The sequence below is a fragment of the Narcine bancroftii genome, chromosome 12 (genome assembly GCF_036971445.1).
Source record: "Narcine bancroftii isolate sNarBan1 chromosome 12, sNarBan1.hap1, whole genome shotgun sequence".
Lineage (NCBI taxonomy): Eukaryota > Metazoa > Chordata > Chondrichthyes > Torpediniformes > Narcinidae > Narcine > Narcine bancroftii.
This window is the reverse complement of record NC_091480.1, coordinates 78346526-78372372: the sequence shown is the minus strand read 5'-3', so window position 1 is coordinate 78372372 and position 25847 is coordinate 78346526. Positions and strand designations below refer to the sequence as shown.

General features: G+C 39.7%; 1 protein-coding gene across 8 annotated transcripts in view; it reads left to right on the top strand.

Annotated features, from left to right (window-relative positions):
* LOC138747621 (rho GTPase-activating protein 23-like) overlaps positions 1–25847 on the top strand; it is a 263779-nt gene that overhangs the window by 151980 nt on the left and 85952 nt on the right. For 7 of the 8 annotated variants that reach the window (XR_011347582.1, XM_069907014.1, XM_069907013.1 and 4 more), the window contains 4 exons: positions 2457–2481; positions 10478–10570; positions 14364–14442; positions 17851–17905. Coding sequence is in view for 6 of the 8 variants with exons in the window: in XM_069907014.1 (XP_069763115.1) it covers positions 2457–2481; positions 10478–10570; positions 14364–14442; positions 17851–17905 (252 nt within the window). In the remaining 2 variants the exon portion in view is untranslated. Of the gene's footprint in view, positions 1–2456; positions 2482–10477; positions 10571–14363; positions 14443–17850; positions 17906–23323; positions 23460–25847 lie in introns of those variants that run through there. The other variant, XM_069907017.1, reaches the window with a different exon arrangement.

The window sequence follows — 25847 nt, the reverse complement described above, 5'->3', positions numbered from 1 at the left end:
CTCACAGTTTGGCGGGCAGCAGCCTCCTTTGAAGAAGACCGCAGAGCCCACCTCACTGACAAAAGGCAAAGGAGGAAAAACCCAACACCCAACCCCAACCAACCAATTTTCCCTTGCAACCGCTGCAATCGTGTCTGCCTGTCCCGCATCGGACTGGTCAGCCACAAACGAGCCTGCAGCTGACGTGGACTTTTTACCCCCTCCATAAATCTTCGTCCGCGAAGCCAAGCCAAAGAAAAAAAAAAAAAAGAAAGATAGCAGAGAGCATTTGGTTATACAGCACAACTCTGAATATCTGAAATGGTCGGGACTGGGCCTATGTCGGATAAATGTTTTTTGAGAACTGGTGATTTTTTAAAAACAGCCCAGTAGCAACAGCAAATCACTTGAATCAATGTTTAAACAACAGCAAACACCAAGATAAGGCTTTTCTCACAAAAAAATGCTGGCTGCCACCGATCAACGAGACCTCCCAACTGCCAATCACCGAGACCGACCAACTGCTGCTGCCGATCCCCAGGAAGGCTTCCCGGGTCAGTAGAACACTATCTAGCGAGTTGGCAGGCTCCTGTCTCCCCGGTCACCAGAGCTCCTGACTCCGAATCCTCCCCAAGCCTACCGCACACGCACAGTGGTGAGTCTGGTGCTGAGGGGAGGGTTTGGAGTCGGGAGCTCCATTATGCCGAGGAGGGAGGGAAGGGAAAAGAGGGAAGGAAGGGGAGAGGGAGGGAAGGAGTGAAGGGAAAGAAGCAGTGATGAAGGGGAGAGGAGGGAGGGAAAGCCACTGAGCCCGAGGAGGCCGCTCTCTTTGATGACACTGGGGCAAGGGATTTTTCGGACTGCTTGTGGCTGGGAGACAGTGGCATTCAGTTTGCGAGGGAGAGTTGGAGAGAAAAGTCAATAGGGGAAGGTAAAGAAATGGAAAGAGAGAGCGGAGGGAGTTACCTGAAACGTCATTCTAATTTCATGCCAAGTGGGAGGGAAATGACCAGAAATTATGAGGTTAGAGATGGTACGTAAATTGGCTCAAGCACAAAACATTGGTTATATGTCTTTACCTTTGTGATGTACCTTCTTGAGCCCTGCTGCCTAGTTCAGACCTTCCAATCTTCTCCATTAAACCTTGGAGAATTATCAACTATATCCCCAATTTTTTTTTATATATTTGATCTTCAGTCATTGTGATACAAGTTCAATTCCACTTACGTAGCTGGAGAAGTCAATTTTTTTAGTTAAATGATCTGGAATTATAAAACTATTTCATTAATGGCCTTCGCGAGATGACAGAATTTGCTGTAAAGACGGAGGGAAGTAAATCTGCCATTTGTTTTCAGTTCAATCTTTATAAACCTCTAGATCTTTTTTGAATATTTTAATTTAATTTTTCCAAGACTCATATAGAACAGTATTACATACATCATATAAATAGTATTTTAAAATTACAGAGTCTCATATGATTGCCCAAATCTCACACACACCCTCCCCCCCACCAAACTGGTAACATAAAAAAAGGGGTGTTTGAGCATGCCTTCATTAATTAGTCTGTATTTTGATCTTCAGGAGTTCAGTACTATTAACAACTATATTATGTGAACCTTTTTGGGGAAGTTAATTATATCCTTAAGCCAGTATGATTCAAATAAGGTTGCCATATTTCAACAAACTTGTCATATTTCTTTCGAAGATTATGTTATCTTTTCCAGGGGGGCACAACTTTGCATTTCCATATTCCAGTGAGTAAATAAGGAGGGGGAGTCGGACCTCCATGTAACACTGATACATCTCCTGGCTACTGCTAGTGAACTGTATTTGATATTTTGGTAGTTTTGTGCCAATAACCATAAGATTGCTCAATGAATAGATTTTTGACTCTCATTCATTCTGTGAAATGGCAATTCAGAGATGCCTAATAAATGCTGGCCATTCCACCAGTACTCTGTGAATCCCTCCTCCCCTTGTTTGCTGGTGTGCCCTCCCTCCCTTATCCTCTTGTTATCTGCCTGTGGGGCTGTGCTCCCTCCCCAACCCCCCCAGCCCCCTACTGTTTTCACTCAGGCCTGAAGTGTTGGTTCTATATTTTATCTTTGCTACATAAAGGACACTGTTTGACCTTCTGAGTTTCTCCAGCATCATGCTTTTACTTCAACTCCGTGTCAGCAGTCTTTCATGTTTTACTCTATGCTTTATAACTCCATGTTCAGCCAGTAAATTTATAAAACAAGAACTGGAATGCATAAAAGATGATGATAATCCGGTTTTCAGCAGTTTCAGTATTCAACATTTCAGTTTGAATTTTCCAATTTATTTATTGTGATATCTGTGGTGGCTTCATAAAGATAATAAAAAATGCAGATGCTTTTTCAAAAGCAATGAAAAGATTAAATTATTCAGACTGTCAGTATCAAATGAGTGGTGCAGTTGTATTTAATCAGAATATTATTTTGGTTCTTTTGCAGGATGAAGAAAATGGAAATGGAAGAGGTGAGTCTTGCTGCAATTATTTTCACAGACATGTTATCAATAAATCAGGAGACAGTGCAGCAGAAGACCACTTTTGTTTGGTCTGGTAAAGTAGGTTCTGGGCTGTTTTGATTATCTCAAACCGAGTGAATTTTGAAATCGGCAAAGAGTTCTTGTCAATACTTGCAATGGAAACTGTTCGTCATCCATATGATTGATGGCAATGTGCTATTAAAGAGAAGAGAATCTGTCTGATAATACTAACTTGTTGAAAATTATTATTTGCATAATGCTGCTTTACGCATGGGGCAATACTTGGCTGGAACAAGCTTTGAACAAAATAAGGTTGAGCGACATTTAACCATTTTGATTAGTGAAGATGGATTTTCAACTTTTCAGCAGACCTTGCAAATCAGTCTTCAACAGATTGAGCGGCACAGTGATGTAGCGGTAAGCGCTATGTTTTTACATCACCTGCACTCAGGACCGGACAAGGGTTCAAATCCTGAGCTGTCTGTAAGGAGTTTGTACGTTTTCACTGTGTCTGCATGGGTTTCCTCCGGGGGCTCTGGTTCCCTCCTGTCATTCAAAATATACAGGGGGTGTAGGTTAATGCGGCGTAAATTGGGTGGTGCAGACTCAGGGGCTGAAATGCCTTTTACCGTGCTGTATGTCTAAATTTAAAATAAAATAAAATCAGGTGATTTCTGTAAAGGGTAGCAAGGCCTGTTGAAAATCTACCTCAATAAGCAACACCAAGTTTCCCACCTTTAGAATGAGGTGATGAGAACAGTATCAGTCAATCAATCCTAGAGGTAATTAGATCTAAACTGATTGGAAGTAACTTAGAAGTCACAAACTTTTCCATTTTAAGTTTACTTTCTCTTGTACAATACAGAATAAAATTATCTGAATTTCCAAGGAAAGGACTGTTTATAAACTGGTCTATAATGGGTCTACTTTATTTTTCTCAAGAGTATTGCTCATATGACAAGTCATCATTTAGTGATGAAAATTATGGCTGTATCATCTCTTGAATTAAGTGAAATGGTTTAAATGATTTTGGACAGAATTTTAATCTATCCAGTGGGAAGAGAAATGCTTTCGAAAATAGATTTTTAGCTTCCATATTCAAGTGAACTGTATATTTCCAGAATATTTTCTGATCTTCAATATTGTCAGTTCTATTTCTATTCTCTAATTACTACTTACTTAAAAAGTCTACTCTCAAGTTTTCATATTTTTTCATGACTGCCATTTTTCTAACCTCTCTCCATACATGATTTTTGCCATTGATTATGTGCCTGTCGGTTTTCACTCCATTTTCGGTTTCTCCAAGACATTTTTAATGCATTTACAATGGAGCAATTTTTGCTCTGAGGAAGTGCACAGAAACACTGGTGCATTTCATTGAATCACATTAGTCATTGTGCTCCCTCACATGCTATTGCTCAGACTGTTCTCCTTCACTGTCTGATAAATACTTTTGCACCTCTATTCTGATTCCATTGGTGCAAAGGACCACGTCACCAAACCACATTCTTCTGGTCACCCTTGTACTGTGACATCAGCTTAACAGAAGCATTGGTACAGGGAGACCATGCTCAAACTCTCGAGAACCCCAAAAAGGCACCACTTCTTGGATGCTGCCTCAACAGCCTGTCAACTCCCAGCTTACAGGAGCTACAAAGTATTCACAGCTCATAGCTATCCTGAAATATCCCATAATTGGCACATGTGAAGAGGCCTTTGGCTTCTCTAACAAGAATAACCAGGACCAATTTGATGAAAATAATTAAAAAAAAATGAGTTAATCAGCCACAAAAGTATTCCTAGAATGAATTCTCCAACTTTATTCAAGGAAAATGAAACAATCCTACAGGCACCTGAAGGCTGATGATCTGCAGTAAATCATAACCTAAAGAACACGTGGAGAGATCAAAGGAAGATCAGCACTTGACTGACAGCCATAACTTTAATGTTGTAAAAACCATCTATGGTCCAACGATTATTGCCCAGTAGCACTAACTTCTACTGTGATGAAATACTTTGAGAGGCTGGTCATGGCCAGAATTAACAAGGACCTAAGTAAAGGGCTGGACCCACTGCAATTCTCCTACAACTGCAGATGAAATATCGCTGGCTTTCCACTCAGTACTGGATCACCCCGAATACAGCAACTCCTACATAGGGCTGCTCTTTATCGACAACAGCTCAGCCTTCAACACCATTATTCCCTCAGTGCTGGCCAAGAAGCTCCAACTGGGCCTTTGCACACCCACCCCCCATCTCCTGCAAATGGATCCTTGACTTCCTCATTGGAAGACTACAGTCAATAAGAATTGGAAACAACGTCTCCTCCTCACTGATTATCAACATAGGCGCACTTCAGGGATGTGGGCTTAGTCCACTGCTCTACTCATTATACACCCCTGGCTGAATGGCCAGGCACAATTCCAATACTGTTTACAAATTTGCCGATGGCACCACAGTTGTCAGCAGAATCACAAATGGCAATGAAGAAGTGAACAGGGGGGAGATAGATCAGCTCGTTGAGTGATGTCATGCCAAAAACTTTGCGCTCAACAATAGCAAAACCAAAGAGATGATTGTGGAGTTCAGGAGGAAGTCAAGGGCTCAGTATTGGAGAGGGTCAACAACTTCGAATTCCTGGGCGACAACATTTCCGAGGATCGATCCTGGAGCCTCCATGTCGATGCAATCATAAAGAAGGCTCACCAGCAGCTAGACTTTGTGAGGTGTCTGAGCCAGTTCGGTACGTCACTGAAGACTCTTGAAAACTTCTATAGATGTACTGTGGAGAGCTTTCGGGCTGGTTGTATCACTGTCTGGTATGGAGGCACCAACTGTCAGGACAAAAAAAACTCCAGAGGGTTGTTAACTCGGCCTGCAACATCACAGGCACCAGACTTCACTCCATCAAGGACAGCTACATGAGGCAGTGTCTTTAAAAAAAACAGCCTCAATCCTCAAAGACCCCCACCACCAGGCCATGCCCTCTTCACTCTGTTACCGTCGGGAAAGAGGTATAAGAGCCTAAAGATGAGCACTCAGCAGCTCAAGGTCAGCTTCTTCCCTGCTGCCATCAGATGCCTGAATAATCAATGAACCAAAGACATTGTCTACTTTTACCATTTTTAAAGACATTTTTATTATAAGATGGTTTATATGAATGTTTGCACTGTGATGCTGCCACATAACACCAAATTTCATGACTTGTTCATGACATAAATTCTGATTCTGAAACAACCAATCCTCTATTCCATTGAGAGTGAAGTACTGGTGGTGAACACATGCAGGAGAGAAAGGCAGTCAACACTCTTTGGAAGGAACACTTTGAAGATTTCGGCTGTAACTCTGTCCTTGATGTGACCACCCAAGACCAGCAGCATTTCACTTTTGAATCTTCAGGGCCATTTCCTTTCTTTGGCTTGGCTTCGCGGACGAAGATTTATGGAGGGGGTAAAAAGTCCACGTCAGCTGCAGGCTCGTTTGTGGCTGACAAGTCCGATGCGGGACAGGCAGTCACGGTTGCAGCGGTTGCAGGGGAAAATTGGTGGGTTGGGGTTGGGTGTTGGGTTTTTCCTCCTTTGCCTTTTGTCAGTGAGGTGGGCTCTGCGGTCTTCTTCAAAGGAGGTTGCCGCCCGCCAAACTGTGAGGCGCCAAGATGCACGGTTTGAAGCGTTATCAGCCCACTGGCGGTGGTCAATGTGGCAGGCACCAAGAGATTTCTTTAGGCAGTCCTTGTACCTTTTCTTTGGTGCACCTCTGTCACGGTGGCCAGTGGAGAGCTCGCCATATAACAGGATCTTGGGAAGGCGATGGTCCTCCATTCTTGAGACGTGACCCATCCAGCGCATTTATCTCCTGTACATCGGAGAGGCTGGGCGTAGATTTGGAGATCGCTTTGTTGAGCACCTTGTAGATCTCCAAGTGGATATCCATTTCAATTCCCCATCCTGTTCCCTTGCTGACATGTCTGTCCATGCCTTTCCCCCAGCTCTGTGCCTTTTCTCTCTGTCTCCTTTCTCACCTCTCATTTGATCATAAGTGAAAACCCAATGCTGGAGAAACTCAACAGTGTACTTTATATATCAAAGGTAAAAATGCATAACTGATGTTTCAGGCTTGATCCCTTCATCAAGGTATGGAAAAATATTAGCAGGTATCCAAACAAAGTAGGGGGGAGGTGTGGTTGCAAAGGCAGGAGGTAATAGGTGGAGAGGGAGAGAGGGACAGCAGCGAGCAAAGGGAAGAGGGATGGCTAGGTGAATAGAGAAGGAAGGGGGAGCAGAGCTGGAAGGGGAAGGGAGAGGGGAGGGGGAGGGAGAGGAGAGCAGGTTAGTAGAAACCGGACAAGTCAGTGTTAATGCAATCTGGCTGGAGAGTGTCCAGACAGAAAATCCAATTTGTGAGTGGCCTTGGTAGGGTAGTACATAAGGCCATGGACAGAGACATGTGAGTATGGGAGTGTGACATAGAACTGAAATGGTTGGCTACTGGGAGGTCTCTGTCACTGCTGCGGTTGGAGCGAAGGTGCTCTTCGAAGCAATCTCCCAATCTGTGCTCAGCCTCTCAGATGTAGATAAGGCCACAAAAGGAGCACCAGGTGCAGTAAATCAATCCTGCAGATACACAAGTGAAGTGTTGCTTCACTTGAAAGGTCTGTTTGGGGCTCCGGGGTGTGGGGAGGGAGGAGATGTTTATTAATGGAATGTTTGATTTAGATAAATCTTTAACGTGGACTAAAGTAGAACTAAAATAGAACTAAGTAAAATAGATGAAAAATATATGCAAGAATTTATTATAAATGGAATTCAAAATTATTAAGCGGGATTAAAGATGCACCTATATTGAAAGATTTAATTGAATTATGGAATGAAATAGATTATGAAATAGGTGGGAAAGGTTTGATTTCACGTAAAGTACCTTATATCAAAATAAAATTTTCCCTTTTACTCCCAATAATCAATTTTTGAGGATTTAGAATCAAATGGGGATTAAAACAATAGAAGACTATTTTGAAACTTATTACTTTTCAATGAATGAAGGAAAATTTTAATGTTCAGAATAATATTTTTTTTGTTACTATCAGGTTAAAGCCTTTTTAATTGACAAATTAGGCCAAAATTTAAGATTACCAAGACAGAGTGAATTAGAAATATTGATTACTCAGTAAGATATAAATAAATTAATTTCAGAACTGTATAAATTACTTCAAAGAAAAGCACCTAAGTTAGATATTCATAAATCAAGTTTGAGATGGGAAACTGATTTAGAGAGGAAGATAGATGAGTGATTGGAAACTGCTATGTAAAGATATGACAAATATTACTAATGTAATATATAGATTGGTACAATATAATTTTCTACATCAATTATATTTAACTCCTCAGAAATTAAAAATATTTTATTTAACATTATTGGACTAATGCTTTAGATGTGGTTGAGAGATAGTGCATTTCCAAATAGAATGAAGAAATGAACCCAAGGTTAAACCTTTTTGGATACAAGGGAAAATATTTTTGGAAAAAATACTAAAGGTAAAACTCCTGCTTGATCCAATGTTATTTTTGTTGGGTAATATTAAAATGGTTAGTCATAAATTAAGATTAATTATGTATCCAATTAAATTTCTACGATTAGCTTTACTTATTTCTAGGAAGTGTGTAGCTATTACTTGGAAATCAATTATAGATTTAGGAATGCAAAGATGGCATACAGAGTTACGATCTTGTATTCCATTGGAAAAGATGGGTCATATTTTACATGATAAATATCATTTCTTTTTGAAAAGATGGAGCCCAGTATATTGGTTTGAAGATTTAGAACTCTCCCTAACTCATCCTGATAGTAATTTTCAGCTCCACAGTTGTTGATTTGAAGTTGTGCATGTATCCTTGACAATCTCCTTTTCTTCCTTTTTCTTAGAGTTTAGGGGTAGTATGGGAGGGGGAGGGATTAGGGATATATATACCAAATGTATTGTTTTAAAAAAAAAAATATATATATATATATATATCTTCTTCTTTGGCTTGGCTTCGCGGACGAAGATTTATGGAGGGGGTAAAAAGTCCACGTCAGCTGCAGGCTCGTTTGTGGCTGACAAGTCTGATGCGGGACAGGCAGACACGATTGCAGCGGTTGCAAGGGAAAATTGGTTGGTTGGGGTTGGGTGTTGGGTTTTTCCTCCTTTGCCTTTTGATAGTGAGGTGGGCTCTGCAGTCTTCTTCAAAGGAGGTTGCTGCCCGCCAAACTGTGAGGCGCCAAGATGCACGGTTTGAGGCGTTATCAGCCCACTGGCGGTGGTCAATGTGGCAGGCACCAAGAGATTTCTTTAGGCAGTCCTTGTACCTTTTCTTTGGTGCACCTCTGTCACGGTGGCCAGTGGAGAGCTCGCCATATAACAGGATCTTGGGAAGGCGATGGTCCTCCATTCTGGAGACGTGACCCATCCAGCGCAGCTGGATCTTCAGCAGCGTGGACTCGATGCTGTCGACCTCTGCCATCTCGAGTACTTCGACGTTAGGGGTTTAAGCGCTCCAATGGATGTTGAGGATGGAGCGGAGACAACGCTGGTGGAAGCGTTCTAGGAGCCGTAGGTGGTGCCGGTAGATGACCCATGATTCGGAGCCGAACAGGAGTGTGGGTATGACAACGGCTCTGTATACGCTTATCTTTGTGAGGTTTTTCAGTTGGTTGTTTTTCCAGACTCTTTTGTGTAGTCTTCCAAAGGCGCTATTTCCCTGGCGAGTCTGTTGTCTATCTCATTGTCGATCCTTGCATCTGATGAAATGATGAAATGATGAAATGATGATGCCGCTTTAGTTGCCCATTCAGAGCCAGCTCTTCAGCGCTTGACGTCCTGCTTTGCGGAAACTGCCAAAATGTTTGGCCTGGAAGTCAGCCTGAAGAAAACTGAGGTCCTCCATCAGCCAGCTCCCCACCATGACTACCAGCCCCCCCACATCTCCATCGGGCACACAAAACTCAAAACGGTCAACCAGTTTACCTATCTCGGCTGCACCATTTCATCAGATATATATATATACATATATATATATATATATATATTTGTTGTTAATTGATCAGTGTATTTGTGATTTTAAAATATGTAAATAAAATATTTTTAAAAACACAGATTCTCTTTTGTGTACAATAGGGGCATCAGTAACCAGAGGACATGGATTTAAGGTGACTGGGGGAGAGATTTAACAGAAACCTGAGGGGTAACTTTTTTTACATAGAAAGTGATGTGTATGGAATGGGCTGCTGGAGGAGGTGGTTGAGGCAGGTACTGTTGCAAAGTTTAAGGATAAATTGGAGAGATACATGGTTAGGATGGGCCTAGAGGGATATGGGGCAAACGCAGGTAGGTGGGATTAATGTGAGTGGGATCTTTTGGTTGGGATGAGGGGTTGGACCAAAGGACATGTTTCCATGCTCTATAACTCTTTGACTCATCTATCTTTGTGTAATCAATGGAGTAAAAAACTCCACCAAATCTTCATTCCTTTAATTTGGGCTGCTTTGTTTTACAACAGGGATTTGTAATCCTTGTTCTGATTTCTTCTTCCAAGTCATTTCATTTAAGAGACACTTGAAAACTAAAGCGTAAAACCCTGGTTTTCCACCTCCACTTCCTCCATCTCTGGAAGAAATAAAAACATTGATGCTAGAATTTGCCATTCAAGGATCACAAGGATGGAACCCAAAATTCTTCTGTGCCTTTCAAGCAGAGATTCCCTTCTTATTCATCAGAACATTTGAAATGATAGTTTTAGTCCAAGCATGGCTTAAATCATAAGGATGAGTTGTGAATTTGGCTTCTAGCATGCTAAAGGCACTAAGGGCAGAAAAAAGTCTCTCCCTGGTAGATGAAAACTCCACTGAACATCCATCTGAAGAATCTGAGCTGACTGGTTACTGTTTTAATTGGATCATTACAAAAAATTATCCTGAGGGTATAACATCATGGAATTCTTTTATTTCATAGGACGTCAGAAAGGCCAAACAGAACCTATGGATACCATCTTTGTTAAAAGTGTAAAGGAAGGGGGAGCTGCACATCAAGCTGGACTTTGTACAGGTAATATAAAATAGCTTGGAGTCGAGTTGTATCTTTACTTTTTGAACCATAGAACACTACAGAACAGAAAACAGGTGAGTCACCTCTTCTAGTCTGTGTCGAAAACATCATACCACTAGTCTCACTGACCTGTATCCATTCCATATAACCTCCTGACCTCTCCCATCCATGTATCTATCCAGTTTATTTTTAAAACTTACGAGTGAGCCCGCATTTACCATATCAGATGGCAATTCTTTCCACACTCCCACCATTCTCTGAGTGGAAAAAGTTTCCAAAATGTTTCCCCTTTCACCCTAAAGCCATGACCTCTTGTATTTATCTCTCCTAATCTAAGTGGAAAGAGCCAACTTGCATTTACTCTGTCTATATCCCTCATAATTTTGTAAACCTCTATCAAATCTCCCCTCATTCCTCTACACTCGAAAGGAATAAAATCCTAACCTGTTTAATCTTTCCAAGTAACTCAACTCACTCAACTCCTGAAGATCCAGCAACATCCTAGTAAATCTTCTACGCACTCTTTCAATCTTACTGATATCCTTCCTGTAGTTTAGCGACCAGAACTGCGCACAATATTCCAAATTTGGTCTCACCAATGTGATGTAATTTAATGTAATTTATACAGCTTCACCATAACATCCCAACTCCTGAACTCAGTACATTGATTGATGAAGGCCAAGATGCCAAAAGCTTTCTTCACAACCCTGTCTACCTGTGACGCCACTTTCAGGAAATTATGTATCTGAATACCCAGATCCCTTTGTTCCTCTACACTCCTCAGTGCCCTACCATTTACTGAGTATGTCCTTCCAAAATGCATCTCCTTGCACTGTTCTGCATTAAATTTCATCTGCCACTTTCTGGTCCATTTTTCCAGTTGGTTCAGATCCCTCTGCAAGGTTTGAAGGCCTTCCTCGCTGTCCACAACGCCTCCAATCTTAGTGTTATCAACAAACTTGCTGATCCAATTTACTACATTATCATCCAAATCATTGATATAAACAACAAACAACAATGTTCCCAGGACCGATCCCTGAGGCACTCCACTAGTCACAGGCCTCCAGTCTGAGAAGCAACCATCCACTACCACTCTGCCTTCTCCTATTCAGCCAATTTCGAATCCAGTTTATAATCTCTCCATGGGATACCTAGTATCTTAACCTTCTGAACCTTCTCGATCGTATTAAGCAAATGACACCAGAAAGTGTAAGTTATTGCTTTAATTTGCCCATACAACTGAAATCTATGGATGATCAGTCATCAGGGCAAATAGTGGGCCCAGAAAAATGTTTGTTCAGTTAACATTCTCTTAACATATTTTTCCTGATGGTATGGTTTCAAAGTGTAAATATAACGCCAGATGCTTTTTGTTCAACGTTGAGTAGTTGGATAATAGCTTGGAATTTGGATGTTGCATTTATTGGTGGAATCCAATCCTGTCTTTGGTCAGTACATGGGAATTGGATGCTAATCAAGGGTTATTTATGCTTAATCTTTTCTTTAGCCAGAAGTGCTGAGGTTAATTAATTTGTTCTTTTGATTATTCAGGCATTATTGGCACATAGTGGTTCTAGTATGAATGGATGCATAATATTTGTTTCACATCTTATAGGTGGTATAAAGTTAACTCCATACTGTTCAGTTAAAAGATAAATAAATTTGCTATTTTGGGGTTTCTTAATATCATTGATATACAACCCTTTAAATGTTGTACATTTCTTTCATAGGTAAAGAAATAGTAAAGTTCAGATGTGTAATTAGAGTAAAATTTGTACAGCATGGAAACAGACCCTTTGACTCAACTTGACATGCCAAATTGTCTTCCTGAGCTGGTCCCATTTGGTTGAGTTTGGCCAATATCCTTAAATCCTTTCCCATGTTTGTACCTGTCCAAAGATAATATTTAAAGTCTGCAATTGTAGTGTGACAGATAGTTATTTTATATTGTATATAGATAAGTTTTAAAGGAGATAAATTGTGGGGTTTTTTTTTTAGTTAGGTCACAAAAAGATACAAATACTTCACAACACAGATCTCATTTAAAATGTCAGAGCTTTGCTCAAACCAGACAGTCCAGGCTCTGAGTGTCTTTGCAAAAACGTTGAAGAATGCCTAGAGACTTCACAAGTAGGTGTTAATTGGACATGCTGTGGAGTAATGGATTGTTTTTGAAAGCAACTGATGAATGGACTCAGTAGATTGGGTCAGGTGCCGTAATCTGTCTGAATGCAGTTTGCTGTTCTAAGAAAGTCATGTGGTTTTGCAAACAGGTTTTCTCTAAGAGAGAGAATTCAGTTCTACAACTCAGCAGCAGCTGGGACTGGAACAGGACAAGCTGGCAAGCTTGTAGAAAAACCCCACTTTGAAGACAGGTTGTGAGTTTTTAGTTCAGCCTGTTCAAAGCCCTTGTGGTCCATACCAGAGGAGATGGCTGGCTGTACAGTGATTCGCCTGAGATGAGGGAAACAGAAAAGGAACTCTGTGGTGACCTGAAAGAAAGTGGTTATCATCTGGAAAACCCTGATGGGGCAAGTTTCTTCGGCAAGACACTGAAGTGGCTGATCAGAAGGAATCAGTTTATATCCAATGAGCAACAAATCTCTCTCTGAAAACCAACAAGAACCTTCCTGAGCAGTAACCATTTACCTTTCAAGCACCAAAGCCTAGTGAAATTCATAAATGTTAAATTCTGAGCACAGTATAAGAATTACCTGATACTGGTGAACTTGGAGGAGTGAGGTGAGATTGGACTGTGAATCAAAGTATTTTTCTGAACTTACACAGACATTACATACATGTGCACTTAGAATTAGAAGGGGGTTAAATTAATAGTAATAAGTTAGAGTTTGATCCTGTTTTTAATGTTTAAAGATAATTAAAAGCAACTTTTGTTTAAATAACCATTTGTCTTGGTGAATTTCTATTGCTGCTGGGTTTGGGGTCCTCTGGGACCGTCACAGTAACCACCTCAAAAGCTTTCTCTTTTAGCTTGTTCCATGTACTAACCACTCTCTCTGTGAAAAGGTTACCCATTAGGTCCCTAATTTAATACAAAATAAGATACTAAATTGGTATGTAACTGCATCATGAAGCATTTAGGAATTTTAAGTTTTAACTGTGAAAACTCCAATAAAAGAACTTTATACAGGTGCTCCCTCAGTTACGTTGATTTGACTTGCAATTTTTGAAGTTACGATGGGTCGAATCCGTAATTTCAATTTTGAACTCTGATTTGTTCTCGTGCTTGCGATATGCGGTATGCTACTCTCTCGCGATGCTGGGCGATGGCAGCATCACGTGAGGGTATCATACAGCATGCTCTCTTGCGATGCTGACTCAACCATGCTCGCAGTCTCTGTAGCAATGTCACGAACGAGTGCACTTTAACAGCCCATCACACCTACTAAACACCAATGTGTGTCTCCTCACCATCAAGCAATTAATTTTAGTTCAATGCTTCAAACATTTTTCCATGCCCAGTGTGCTTTCAGCTGTGAACGTCAATGTTTTTTTTTCAGTGTGGAATAAAAGTATTCAAAATGTAATGATAAAAAATGGTAGTTGCAGAATTCATTTTCAACTTACAATTTTTTGACTTAACGATGGGTTTGACAGAATGCAACCCCATTGTAAGTTGAGGAGCACCTGCAATTATATCTTCACTTACATAAAATCAGTATAGTATTGTTATCACATTGAATTTCAAATTATAAATAATTCTGCCGTTCCAAGTATGTTTTGGAAATGCATTTTAAGCTTCACCAATTTAAAAGTTTTCTTTTTTTTGCAGGAGATCGGCTTGTAAAGGTGAATGCAGAGAGTATAATTGGCAAAACGTATTCTCAAGTGATTTCTCTAATTCAAAACAGGTAGGTTAACATGTCAGTGAGAAAGCTATTTGATTCTTCTCTATGAATGATCACCACCAAGCAGCCACTTTCACCCTGAAGGTGTATGGTAATGCTCAAACCTCTTGGTATAAATCAGTTTACAGCCAAGAAGGAGCCTTGTCATTAATGTAAACGCTCAGCAGGTCTCAGATTCATTTTGATCTGTGTATCTATGATAGTCATCACCATTGAACAAGGAAAACTGAAGAGAACCTGAACTATAACAATTTCATAATAAAAACACAGTTTCACCTATGAAACACTTGCCAGTTCAACACCTTCCTGCAGTTGAGTAACCCTGGCACTCACTAATATACTGGAAAAGCAAGTTATTTTAAATATGATGCTTTTAGAATATTGAAGATGAGCTAGTTTGAACATGTATCAAGAAGCTTGTTGCGTTTCTGAACAAACGTTGCATCTCTCTGATTTTGGATGAGATGTGCTGTGTGGTCTCCCTACCTCAGGAAGGGCTATACTTGGGAGTGCAATGAAGGTTCATCAAGCTGATTCCTGGTTTGGACTACTTGTTTGTGAGAAGATAGCCAGCAAATTAAATCCATGTAGAGTTTAGAAAACGAGACAATGCTGTAATGTGGAGCAAAAAAACAAACAGCCGGAACAACTCAACGTGTGGAACAGTGTGTGCAGAGGCAAAGACCGAGAAGGGAGATCAGAGTGAGGGATGAGACCGGAACTGACAGGCAATTGGTGGAACAAGGTGAGGAGGGGGATGAATGGCAGCTGGAGTGGGGGGGGGGTGGGTGGGGGAGATGGAAAGGCAAAGCTAGATAGAGAGAAAGAGATGGCAGGAAATGAGGGATGATTTAATTGAAACATAAATACGTAGCTGGACAGAGTGCTAGCAAGGGGTGACATTTCGCTGGGCTGTGATGCCCAGAAAAGGAATCACTGTTATGATGTAAGTGGCCATTTATGATGTAAATGAATTTCTTCAACCAAAGATTATTACCATATATACGCGTGTATAAGTTGATACCACGTAAAAGTCGACTCTCTATTTTTAGCTCAAAAATCTGGAATTTTACATATATTGTGTCAACCCCCTAATTTTGGCCCCAGCTACCCACCCATCCAAGCTCCCAATACCTTGAACATGGACTCTTGCCTAGGCTCTGGCCACTCGCCCATCTGAGCTCCTGTCGCCCCAATTGTAGACTCTCGCCTAGGTCCCAGCCGCCCGCCCATCCAAGCTCCCGATGCCCCAGCCCACACTCATCCGATGCCTCAACCACAGACTCTTGCACAGGCCCCGGCTGCCTGCCCACCCAAGCTTCCAACACCCTGACTGCCTACCCATCTGAGCTCCCGATGCCCTGAACATGATCTTTCCACTCGGTTCCGGGAACCCGCCCACCCATCAGGTACTTATTGCAGTCAAAAATAGTATGTGTGTAATAGTCCTAAATTTTACCCTGAAAATTGGTTCACAAAATTCAACTATTACAATGGTATATTTTTATATTATTTTATATAATATAATTCAGATTGATATATTTTTGGATATTAAGGAAATCAAGGAATATGAGATTAGTAGGGGAAAATGGTGCCAAAATAGAATCAGCGAAGATTTGGTTGAACGACAGAGAAGCACAGGGGAGAGCAAACTGCCAGTACTTGGTTCTATTGCTAATGGTCTTGTCTTAAAGCAAGATAACATCTGCTCTCTTAAGTGGACATAAAATATCCCATGTCAGTATTAAGAAGAATAGTAGGAAAGTTAAAATTGGTGCCCTGGCCAACAGTTATACTCATCCTCTTCAGACCAGCAGATTTTTGTTCATTGTTCATAGATATTGTGAGCAAAAATTGGCCTTGGGTAGTCTACCTAACATTCATGACTTTGTTCAAAGTTCAGATTTATTGTCAGAGTATATGCATGACATCACATATAACCCTGAGGTTCTTTTTCCTATGGGCCAGGCAGAATTTGTACTTATCAACAAGGCCCAAAAAGTGTACTCAAAAAAAAGATACATACATAAAAGAGAGGAATGTAAACAAGAAGGAAGTTCAAACAAACTGTGCAACACAGAAAATAAATCTTCAAAAATCAATAATGTGCAAAGTCAGAGCCCTTCAATGAGCCCCTGTTTGAGTTTGTGGTTGAGGAATCTGATGGTGGAGGGGGAACAGCTGATCCTGAACCTGGTGGTGTGAGTCTTGTGGCACCTGGACCTCTTTCTTGAGGGCAGGAAATCCTTCAGTGGCTATAAACTATTATGGTATAACTTGAGGATATATTTTAAAAAATATATAGTAGGTGTAGACCACTCACCCCTCCAGCCCATCCCATTGTTCATTAAGATCATGGCTAATTGGCCCTCATCTAACCAAAACATTGTGAAAGAGGAGAGTGAGCAGCCAGATGTCATGGTCCACATTGGTACCAAAGATGTAGGAAGAGAGCATCTAAGAAGCTAGGTAGTAAGTTAAAAGACAGGATCTCTTGCATTGAGAACTGCTAATGCAGAATATTTTAGTCTTGAATGAATCTGATAAAAAGTTAGCATGAAGACAATTATAATCTTTGCTCCGTCCACTACAGTAACAGAGACCTCCCAATAGCCAACCATTTCAGTTCTGTGTCACACCCCTACATCACATGTCTGTCCAGGACTTTATGCAATGTCCCACCAAGGCCACTCACAAATTGGAGGAACGACACCTGATTTTTTTTTCATCTGGGCACTCTCCAGCCAGATAGCATTAAAATAGACTTTTCCAGTTTCAGCTAGCCATCCTTCCTCTCCTTGATCTCTGCTTTTCCCTCCCTTCCTTCTCCACCTATCACCTCCTGCTTTGTGACCAACCCTTTCTCCCCACTCTTTTGTTCGAACACCTACTGACATTTTCCCATGGCTTGATGAAGGGCTCAAGCCTGAAACGTTGGTTATGTATTTTTACCTTTGCTATGAAATGGACACTGCTTGACCTGCTGAGTTTCTCCAGTTTTGTGTGTTTTTACAATTAATAATCTTTTCTGCTGAAGGGATCTGTTAATCCTCAAGACTTCAGCAACCAACAAATAATGAAAATTAGGCTTCTGTCGCCTTTTTTAAGCATCCCTGTAATAAATTTTGACTATCTTCGTCCGCGAAGCCAAGCCAAAGAAAAGAGTAATTGCAACAATGTCCCTATCCTGATGTAGGCAGTGTTTTCCGACAGGTACAAACAGAAGTCATTATGGTCTTGCTGCAATTGTCCCTTGCAAATATTTATTTTATTCTTTGATGTGTTTACATTTTACGAGTCTGTAAACTCTAAATATAATTTTTATAACATTCATATATAAAATAAGAAAATGTTATGAAGGAAACTTTGTTAGTATTATATGAAATATTGCTTTATCTTCTCTGTATTTAGTGAGGATGTATTGGAACTCTCAGTTATGCCCAAAGATGAAGATATTTTACAGGTGGTAAGTTATAACCCCTTAATTTCTTCTTTGTCTGTACTAGGTCATTTAAATTAATTTCAATTCATTAGAATTAACTCAGAGTTACTGGTAGGAATTCAGCTCCTATTTGTGGTATTAAACTCTTGAAATTAAAATCAAGTATGTTAAAATAGTGGGTATTTGGATGAGATCCAATATGTTTTACACCCATGAAGGTGTGGCACTCACACATTGTTAGAGTGTTTGTAAGTAATATTTAGAATTTTTCAAAATCAAAAACCTCAGTATTTTTGAATCATACAAGCATACCATTGGAGACCTTTATTTTCTTTCTTTGTTATTCTAGAAATGATGGGGAAAAAATTGCTGGCCAAATTGTTGGCTTGCTATGTAAATGCGCAATCCAATTTCTTGAAATCCAGCATGCCAGTAATGATGAATTGATAACTTCTGCGTAAATTTAGAAGTGGGTATTTGCATCTGCAGGCATTAAAAACCCACTCTCTTTTGCATGTTTGAACTTGACATTGAGTTTTACTTTGGTCTCGGACAGACGGTGAAGACTTTGTTGTTTTGTGCTCTGTTTGCTACCCAGCTAAAGTTCTGCTTTGGTACAAAATTAACACCCAACTAGATCTCAAACTGACTACAAACAATCTGATAACCAAACTCCCCTTCTTTTCAATCTACATTTTGATTTTTGTTTAAATTATATTCCTTTGACTTCTTCAACTTCAAGTCAGAATTTTGTGCACTGCTTGCTATGTTCACATGAGCAAGTGTAGCGACGGCCACTCTGCTTACTGAATAACTCCACAACCAAACGGGTTGAGTTCAGTGAGCAAAAACTGATTTATTGAGGTCTGCCTGGCTGGTCTTATGCTCCCAGACTGGACCTGGCTGAGAGCCATGCTGTGGGCCCTGACGCCGTCAGGGAGTCACATGGGCTACAGAGCGCGGGCTTCTCAGCCTGGTGCCAAGGTCGGGAAGAAGCTCCCGACGGCGCCATTTTGGCCGGCTGCCCCGCCGCATGCGTGACATGTGGGGCCGGTTTGCCTGCCTAATGGCGTGCTACCACATAGCCCCCCTCCAGAACCGGCACCAATGTCCTTCTTTGCTGGGCGGCCTCGCTTCTTGGGCTGAGCCGCGACCACTGGCTCGTTGGGGTCGAGGCGTGCTGGCTTTAATCTGTCCACAGTAAACAGTTCCCTCTTACCACCGATGTCGAGTGTGAAGGTGGATCCTGAACGCTGGATGACTCTGTACGGCCCCTCGTACGGTCTTTGAAGGGGTGCTGTGGACTGGCCTCACTTGATAAAAACATATTCTGCGGAATACAGCTTGCTGGGGATGTAAGAGGCTCGTGTGCCGTCTCTGGGCGGTGGTGGGGGTGTGAAGGAGTCCAACTGGGCCCAGAGGTGGGGAAATAAACTGTGCGGTGACTGTTGAGGGTTGTGAGGTGCATTGATAAACTCACCGGGCAGGGCTTGATGCTGATATACCCAAACCCAACGCAAGCTGTGCTTTGATTGCCATTAATGTAAAGCTGGGTGGTAACGTGAGCTGTGAGGAGTATGCACATATGCTTTAGGAGAATGTTAACAATCCTAAGGACAGCACAGTTGGCGTAACAGTTAGTGCAACACCTTTACAGTGCCACCCATTGGGACCAGGGTTCAAATCCTGTGTGTCTGTAAGGAGTTTGTACATTTTCCCTGTGTCTTTGTGGGTTTTCTCTGGGGGCTCTGGTTTCCTCCCAATGTTCAAAATGTACTGGAGGTTTAGGTTAATTGGGTGTGAATTGGGCGGCATGGACTTGGCCTGTTACTGTGCTGTATGTCTAAATATTTTTAAAAAATAAAATTTTAAATGTAAAATGAAATAGTATTTGAAAAAAATTGCAACTTAAGTAGCATAAAAAAGAATGGCAGTTTATTTTCTGTAAATTGTAATTATTTGAAAGACATTGTATTCATAGGAAGCACGGTATGTTTGTACAGGGATCAACAAAACTTAACAAATGTCTAAGCAACTGATAAGGAAAGTGTTATATTGGACTTGAGTGCAAGAGTACAATAGGGCAACTGTATCAGGCAGCTGGAATATCTGGCCACCTTCCCCAAAGAAGAAAATGCTTGCAATTGAGGGATTGTGAGGAAGGTTCACCAAACTGAATTCTGAGATGGCATGTCTGTCATCTGAGGGGATTGCACAGACTGGGCCTATAATCTCCTGAGTTTAGAAGAGTGATATGCATAAAATTGACAGTGTAAATACAGATGATGTTTTCTCTGTCTTGAGTTATCAAGAACCATGGATCACAATGTGAAAATAGGAGTTTGGACATTCAGGACAATTTTTTAAAGAAATTTATTCACCCAAAGGATTTTTGAATATATTCAGAACAGAGATTAATAGATTTTTGGATATAAAGATTATCAAGGGTTATGTGATTAATTCAGGAAAGTGGTGCTGAGGTAAAGATTAGTTACCTAAATTGTGCATTTCATAACATTTGCAGTTGGAAAAAACTAATTAGAATAATGCAAGAGATTAAATGTTAGAATGTCTCAAGTAGATGAGTTGAATATTCTTTTAATAGTGGATGTAAGATCATAACAAATAAAAGCAGAATTAGGCCTTTGGACCCATTGAGTCTGCTCCACCATTTGAATCATAGCTGATCTATTTTTCCTCTTGACTTCATTCTCCTGCCTTCTCACTTTAACCTTTGACACCCTTATTAAATCAAGAATGAAAGAAACTCTACTTTGAATATGCCCAATGACTTGACCTCCACTGCTCTCTGTAGGAATGAATTCCACAGATTCACCACCTTGTCCATGAAAAAATTCTCATCTTGGTTCTAAAGGGATGTCCTTTTATTCAGAGGCTGTGGTCCTTGTCCTAGACTCTCCCACTGCTGGAAATATCTTTGCTACGTCCACTCTTTCAATGTTTGGTAGGTTTCAGTGAGATCCCTTCCCCTCTTCCTTCTAAACTCTAGTGACATTGAGAGGCCTAGAAACATTAAACGCTCCTCATGCATTAATACACTAATCCCCAGATCATTCCCATAAACCTCCTCTGGAACATCTCCAAAGATGACACCTTTCCTTAGATATGGAGCCCAAAACTGCCTCTCTTTTACTATTTATGCCTCAAAACATTGTTTTTTATGTATTATTGATGAGCTTGCCTACATATTTCATTTTATCTTCCAATTTTGCTTTTTTAGTTGTTTTCTGTTGGTTTTTATAAAGCTTCCCAATCCTCTAGCTTATTGCTAATTTTTGCAGTATTGTGTAGCCCTCACTTGCTTTTATGCTGTCAGCTAAGGTTGCCTCATCCTCCCTTTAGAATTCTGCCTCTTCTTTGGAATGAAATGATTCTGTGTCTTATGAATTACTCCCAGAAACACATGCAATTGCTCCTCTACCATCATCGCATCTGGGGTTTCCTTGCACTCTACTTCGGCCAACTTCTCTCTCATGCCTCTGCAGTTACCTTGACTTAATTCTAATACAGACACATTTGATTTTAGATTCTCCCATTCAAACTGCAGAGTGAATTCCATCATGTTGTGATCACTGCTTAGATAGTTTTATTGGAATGCCTTTCTTTCATGCTTCTTTAACTCTGTTGTAATTTGTACTCCACATGCTGGATGCTCTTTGTATATAACTCCCATCAGGGTCCTTTTCCCTTTCTGTTTCTCAACTCTGCCCACAAATATTCTATATCTTCTGATATTAAACAGTTTTGGTTTGATGGATTTTTTAATTTCAGTTTTAGTGAAAACAAATTGGCGTACTGGACTCGGTAAATGCTTCTACACTGTGTTTGAACAGGGAAAATATAGTGGATGCTGAATATCTGAAAAAGAACCATGAATGCTGCAAATTCTCAATGTGTTAACATCTGTAGAGTGAGAAGTAGGATTAGAGTTTTAGGATGGTGTTTAAAAAGGTAAATAACTAATCACTGGATTAATTTTTAACAAAAGTGAACATGTCAGATCAGGTGCAGATGTCAAATATGGAAAAAAATCTAAATCTCTCAGATGTCATAAGGATGTGGGTTCTTTTTTTACATTCTACTTGGTCATGTGAAACAATGAAACCTTTTTGGAATAGACTTAAGGAATTTTTAGAAGTTATTTTGAAAGTGAAATTTTCATTAGATCCTTTAGTATTTTTGTTGGGTAATATTAAGAGGATCAGCTTAGAATTAAAATTAAATAGATTTCAAATTGCTTTTTTGAGATTGGCATTAGCTGTGGCTAGAAAATGTCTGGCAATAACTTGGAAAAATGAGACTGATTTGAGTATTCAGAGATGGCATATGGAGTTGAAGTCTTGTATTCCACTAGAGAAGATGCATATAATTTACATGACAATTATCTTTTTTTATCATAAAACTTGGAGCCCATATTTGGATTATATGGGGTTGAATGATTAAATCCCCTCGCCGCACAGTCGTGGTGTTACTCCAAACCATGGTGATTAACTGATTAATTTTGTTGTTATGGGTGATCTCCTTTTTCTTTCTTTCTTCTTTTGGGGTAGGTTAGAGGGGGGTGGGGGGGATTAGGGAAGGGGGTGGGGGGGTTAGTTTTAAAATTTGAATGTATATTGTGCATTGATTTTAAGTTTTATTCATTAATTGTATGTTTCAATATTCAATCATGATTCAATAAATAAAATTTTCAAAATAAATGCTAGTTTCAACCCACCAACATTGTTTTCTTAAGATTAGAGCAGGGGATAGGCATCAACACATTCTCAGGAGACAGTTTGTCACTTTGTTCATAAAGACAGATTAGTAATATTCTCCCTGGAATCTTGCTTGATACAGTATTTCAATCTCCCTCTGTTAAGTCATTTAAAAAAAAATGAATGGTTCAAAGGTTCCCAAGGCTATATTGTTATTAAGATGAACATACTTTGATCTTATTTATGGTTGATTGGTTTGTGATCTTGAAGTAGTGGGTAGATTCAAAGCTTAATGTAAAACAACAATATATGATAGACTGTGCCTCAATCCTGAGAAAATATTGTGATGGCAATGAAGTTGTTGGGAAAAAAAACATATTGAGCACATTTTAGAAGGGGTATATTAAAAATAAACAGTTTGCTTAAGGAAACATTCTTTTCATATTTTCTGTAGTGAGAGGTGAAAAGTAAAGATTGGGGAAATTTTGTTATGTGCAAATCTCATGCTCAAGTTTGAATCATTTTCAAATTCTCTGGGCTTCTTGCCAAGTAAATCGGTATACAAGCCAACCAAGGGTATGAGTAATCCTGTAGCCAATGAAGTGTGCTTGTAGCTGCAGGAAAAGTATCATAATCTGACGTCACTTAGAAAATTCAAGGAAGGCTTTGAAGGAATGATCATTAAAGGGAAACTGCTGCTAGTCGTTTCACAGTCCAAGATTTGCTTACACAGTGATGAGCTAAAACAGACGACTTACTTCACTGCATGCCAGTTTGTAAACCTGATAGGATTTTATAAGAGTTGGTACAGTTAAAGAGAAGTTAAAAAATTTACTTGGAGTAAAGAGAAATGAACCAAGGTAATGAATGTGGTACTCTTTTGTGACACTTAGTATTCTGTTCATAGACGTTTCAAAGAATTATTAACATCTATGTTTTATAGCTTTGTAGAACCAACGGTATGGGCTAATTCCACATCACTCTATAAAGTTATTGGTTGAAATGATCATGAGTTTGTGATCTATTCTGATGAGTACTCTTGATGCTATTAAAGCAAGGAATGTTAATTTATAAGCAGTTATATGTAGAGAGCATTCATGACTGCAAGTGTTGAGAATTGTTGAGCAAATAGCTTTTGTTCACTTCGAGGGCAGGAAGATCACAAATCTTACCCATGTGTTAGTAATGTAGGAGTGGACGTGACAGAAATCTGGGAGGAGGTAACCTTTTTCAATAAGACTGAGATGTGTATGGCAGATTTGTTTAAGGAAATTCATTAAAAACTTGTATTTTTCTATATTTTTAATGGGTTGTCAATTCCATTGTATTATTTTATTGTTCATTTTAGTAATTATGATTTGGTGCTCTTTGGCGATTAAAAAGCCAAGCTTAGTTTTATAAATATCTTGATTGTTTTATGAGTTTTTTCCCCCCTTTTACATCATCCGAAGTATCACGAGAGCACAATATACAGTATATTCCACAGTATAATATTAAAAACCGTTAACATATAATTCAGGTAATTAGTAAATATTTGGTTTCACTTAACCCTTTACATTTATATGGCTTTTTTTCAAAATACGAAGGACAAGCAGGTTTATATACTTGTATTTCTGAGTATCCAGGAAATATTTGAGAAGAACGGATATTTCCTGTTTGTCTGGAAAGGTACTCGTCCAATGTTGAAGAGTGATCACATGCTTAGGATCAAGGACCTTATGAGCCTATGATAAGCCATCAGAGATTCCAAAAAAAAGCTCTTTAGGTATTCTGCAGTAATTTGGAGCAGAGTAAATTTTATACTTAAAGTACAAATGTCTTTCTTTTGGATATGGATACAGTTACTCATGTAAAACTTGTCTTTAAAAAGTTCCTGCAAAAATTATGAAAACACATTGTTTGACTTTGCATATTCCTTTTAATTTTTTGTTTTTTTTTCTTCTCACCTTAAGTCTGAGTTTTCTAGTTTTAGACACTCCTATCCCAGGGGGAAAAAAGGTATCACCCCTCAGCCTTCTATGCTCCAGAACACAAAGTCCCAGCGTTTCCTAAAACTCAAGCCCTCCAGTCCCAGTGACAGCCTTATGAATCTCTATGAACCTTTTCCGGCTTAATGACATCCTCCATATAGCAATCAGAAATGCACACAATACCCCATTGTGTTCTCACCAACGTCTTGTACAGATGTAACATGATACCCCAAATCTTTTACTCAATCCTTTGACCAAAGAAGATGAGTGTGCCAAACATTTCCTTTACCACTTTCACGGAACTATGGAGCTGTACCTCCAGGTTTCTCTGTTTTACAGTAGTCTCCATGTCCTTACCGTTTGCTGTGTATAAACCTGTAATCTGCATCATGTCCACCTGACTTTAAATAATAACAACATTTTAAATAATAATCAAAGAAAGAATTGTTTAGTTGAGTTACTTCCATTATAAACAGTGAAAATCTTGAGCTTTCTTTAATCTGTAAAATTTGATATTCTTCTTTTGATTTAATTACTTGACATCAATGAGTATGTGTCAAGGGATGATGTGAGCTTGTATTTTTCAGTGCTTCTTTAAAGCTTTAAATTTGCTTTGGTAAAGATTTAATGCAGCATACAGTTTTTTAATATTTTCAAATATTCTTGGCTGCGAGCTGCATTAGACTTGTCAGAGAAGTAGCGAATGGAATTCAATCCAAATACAAGCATGCAATGGGATTAAACAGTAGTGTAGTGGGAACTGCAGACTGACAAATGATATAGGTGTGCATTTCCTCAAATCCTGAAGGTAGTAGGATAAGTAGGAAGGTGATTTAACTGGATCCTTGCCTTGATAAGCCCAAGCAGGGGAGCAAAGTGGTAAAGTATTATTAAGACGACAGTCAAAAGACTTCATACTGTTCTGGTCATTACTTAGCATGAAACTTTTATTAACAGTAGAGAGATGCAGAGATTTACAAGATATTGGCAGATATTTTGTGTGGAGAAATTGTCTAGGTTTTCATAGTGGAGTGGGAATTTAATCAATGTATAAAATTGATTATAAAATTTATGAAATTAAAGCTGAGATAGGTTGAAAAGCATATTCATCTTTCCTGAGAGTTCAGAAACTAGATGAGCTGAAATATCGGTAATTGGTATGAGGATTAGAGAGTGGTTGGGGAATTTTTTAAGGTTAGTGAGGTCCAGAATTTGCTGTCTTAAAAATGTGGTGGAGGTAGAAACCCATATAACATTTAAAGCATTTGTGAGTGAGAG